This window comes from Larimichthys crocea, unplaced genomic scaffold (assembly GCF_000972845.2).
Source record: "Larimichthys crocea isolate SSNF unplaced genomic scaffold, L_crocea_2.0 scaffold100, whole genome shotgun sequence".
Classification (NCBI taxonomy): Eukaryota; Metazoa; Chordata; class Actinopteri; family Sciaenidae; genus Larimichthys; species Larimichthys crocea.
The window spans coordinates 656,234-659,480 of NW_020851384.1; the positions used below are offsets into that span (position 1 = coordinate 656,234).

The following is a 3,247-nucleotide window of genomic DNA, read 5'->3' on the forward strand; positions in this document are numbered from 1 at the left end:
TCCAGGAACGGGTCAGATTTACTGAAGAAGTCCTGCAGACACATTCACAAAGTGTTCAGGTCTTCTTCAAGGTTTACATCCAGTCAAACAGAGCAGAGTGCTTCCTGTTTGACGACCTCTACTTCCTGTCTCAGGTGTTACCTTGTCGTCCAGTTTCCTGGCGCTGAACGACAGCTCGATGTAGTCGTCATTTCCTGTCAGCTCCTCTGCTGTGATCTGCAAAGACAACGTGACAAGAGTGAAGACAAGAGGAGCCATCAGATTAAACATCAAGTCATTTAAGTTTGTCTGTAAACAGAAGGAACTCGTCCTGGTCCTGGTCCTGGTTCTGGTTCTGGTCCTGGTCCTGGTTTTGGTCCTGGATCTGGATCTGATGTAGATGAGCAGTGAATGGAGGTGGAGCTCACCGTGATGATGGCCTTCCCCACGGAGCCTCCTGGTCTGAGCAGAGCTTTGGACAGTTTCCTCTGAGAGATGATCTGAAACAAACAGACACACAGGTGAGACACAGGTAAGACACAGGTAAGACACACAGGTGAGACACAGGTAAGACACAGGTAAGACACACAGGTGAGACACAGGTGAGACACAGGTAAGACACAGGTAAGACACACAGGTGAGACACAGGTAAGACACAGGTAAGACACACAGGTGAGACACAGGTGAGACACACAGGTGAGACACAGGTGAGACACAGGTAAGACACACAGGTGAGACAGGTGAGACACACAGATGAGACAGGTGAGACACACAGGCGAGACACAGGTGAGACACACAGGTGAGACAGGTGAGACACACAGATGAGACACAGGTGAGAGACACACAGGTGAGACACAGGTGAGAGACACACAGATGAGACACAGGTGAGACACACAGGCGAGACACAGGTGAGACACACAGGTGAGACACAGGTGAGGCACACAGGTGAGACATTATCTCTCTGCAGTCTGGTTGATGCTCTCACAGGTTTAATGAACATGTGGTGTCCCTCAGAGTTCTGTGTTTGGTCCTCACATTATATTTAAGCTCTGAGCCCTGTAATGCTGATCGTGTTCCAGGTGTTCCAGGTGTTCCAGGTGTTTTTGTCAGAGGTTCTGAGGTAGCTTCAGGTAGCTCAGAGTCTGGTATAATATAGCGGTCGTTCTAGTCCATGTTTCAAACTAGAACCGCTCAGACAGTCGGACACAGAAACAGCACAGAGAATCAGCTGATTTTCAAAATAAAACACTGTGTGTAAAAATATTTAAACATGGAAACGCTCCAGGATGGTTTCAAGTTGCCTGGAGAACGAACCGACACCGCTGCGTTGCCTTGTGTTGCCGTGTCCGGTGACATTTTGTCGTCTGAACTTGGATCAACATCAAATCTTCTTCTGTCGACTGTACACGAGACAAACAGACTTCAGGCGGTTTGATGGTCACCTGACATCAAACCATCCAGACATCTCCATCGCTGTAATCCGTCTGCAACTCATCTACAACACTGCTGCAAGACCCGGTCCAGAACATCGAGTTCAGGGTTCATCTGAAGGTTCTGGTTCTGGATGCTGCAGCAGGTCGGTGGAATGAAGTGAAATAAACTTATTTTACAAATGTTGAACTAACGTTACTGCAACCAAAGTGAACCCTCAGCGTCGTGTCGTGAGGCATCAGGCTGTTTATTCATGTTTCATTTGGATGACTCCTGCATGCCAAGGTTTCCTGAAGGTTTCCTGAAGGTTTCCTGGGGGTTTCTGGGGGTTTCTTGCAGGCCTGTTAGAAACCTCCATCTGTGCGCTCGAGGAGCTGGCAGCTGAAGCGAGCAAGCCGCTCTGCTGGCAAACACGAAGACGAGGAGATGAAGACGAGGCTTCTCCAGACTGTTTCATCTCTTCTTCTTCTTCTTCTTCTTCTTCTTCTTCTTCTTCTTCTTCGTCCTCGTCCAACACACGCTCCTCCACAGGAAGCTGAACACAGTCGGCAGGAAGCGTCAGCATCATTAACTCGAGTTGATAACGAGGCCGACAGCAGATGGAGAATCTGTGTTTGTTTCCTCCTCGCTGTTCATCAGGATGTAGGACCGTCCAAACAGACGAGCATATATATTATTTATGTCTTTAGAAATGTCTGAAGGAACCAATGAGCTGAGAGCCACAGACAGGAAGTGACACGGAGTTTAGTGACGGACGAACACGAGGTCTGAACACGGCGCCGAAGGCTGCGTTCACGCGTACACCATAAACCTCCATCAGGCGTGTCCGTCATGTCGCGGCCACGACTGGTCTGTTGTCCACACGGCTTCAAACTCGACCAGGAGCGTTTCAGGAGCGTTTCATGAACGTTTCATGAACGTTTCATGAACGTTTCATGAATGTTTCAGGAACGTTTCAGGAACGTTTCATGAACGTTTCAGGAGCGTTTCAGGAACGTTTCATGAACGTTTCAGGAACGTTTCAGGAATGTTTCAGGAGCGTTTCAGGAGAACGTTAGCACGAGCGCGTTAGCCATCAGGAGCTGCTGCAACTTCAACACGAGAAAAAGCTAAAGGTCAAGCTAGCCAGGTAGACGAGCTAACGTTAGCTACAGCAGCTCTGGCGACACCTGGCGAGCTGCGTCCAGGTGACTCACCTGTCCCAGCGTCCAGGTGACTCACCTGTCGAGCTGCGTCCAGGTGACTCACCTGTCCCAGCGTCCAGGTGACTCACCTGTCCCAGCGTGCACTCCACTGAGCCCAGGAAGTCGGCCTCCTTCAGGCCGTTGTAGCTGCTGTTGTTGATGTCGTACAGCTCGAAGCGCAGGCGCTGCACCTCTTCAAAATAAAAGTCCAGTGTGAAGACCTTGGAGTAGGTGGGGTTCACACAGCTGCGAATCACCTCCGTGCGGTCCACCTGCAGGAGACAGAGGACAGAACACACTCAAGTTTTATTTTGAAAGGTGTCTGACACCACATCCTGTTTAGTCTGAGTGACTGACAGCTGATCTCTGACTGCCAGAGTTAATCTGGAGGTTTAAACGACTCGCGCTTCGTTAGAGTCACTTTAATTGGCTCGTTAAAGAAATCCAACATGGAGTGTGAGAGGACCAAAGACTGCTGAGACTGAGACAGAAAACTCATTTTATAAAAACCCAGACTGTCTAAAACCTGGACATAGTCTCTGTGACGTCCCCGCAGACTGTCTAAAACCTGGACGTAGTCTCCGAGACGTCCCCGCAGACTGTCTAAAACCTGGACGTAGTCTCTGAGACGTCCCCGCAGACTGTCTAAAACC

The 3,247-nt window shown here is 49.6% G+C and overlaps 1 protein-coding gene across 1 annotated transcript in view; it reads right to left on the reverse strand.

Annotated features, from left to right (window-relative positions):
- The window catches only part of cpne4a (copine IVa), a 37,432-nt gene that overhangs the window by 19,827 nt on the left and 14,358 nt on the right, over window positions 1-3,247 (reverse strand). The window contains exons 3-6 of the mRNA XM_027275361.1: window positions 2,684-2,866; window positions 408-479; window positions 142-216; window positions 1-32 (exon numbers count right to left, since the gene is read on the reverse strand). The exon at window positions 1-32 is cut by the window's left edge and continues 52 nt beyond it. Coding sequence (XP_027131162.1) covers window positions 1-32; window positions 142-216; window positions 408-479; window positions 2,684-2,866 — 362 coding nt within the window. The remainder of the gene's footprint in view (window positions 33-141; window positions 217-407; window positions 480-2,683; window positions 2,867-3,247) is intronic.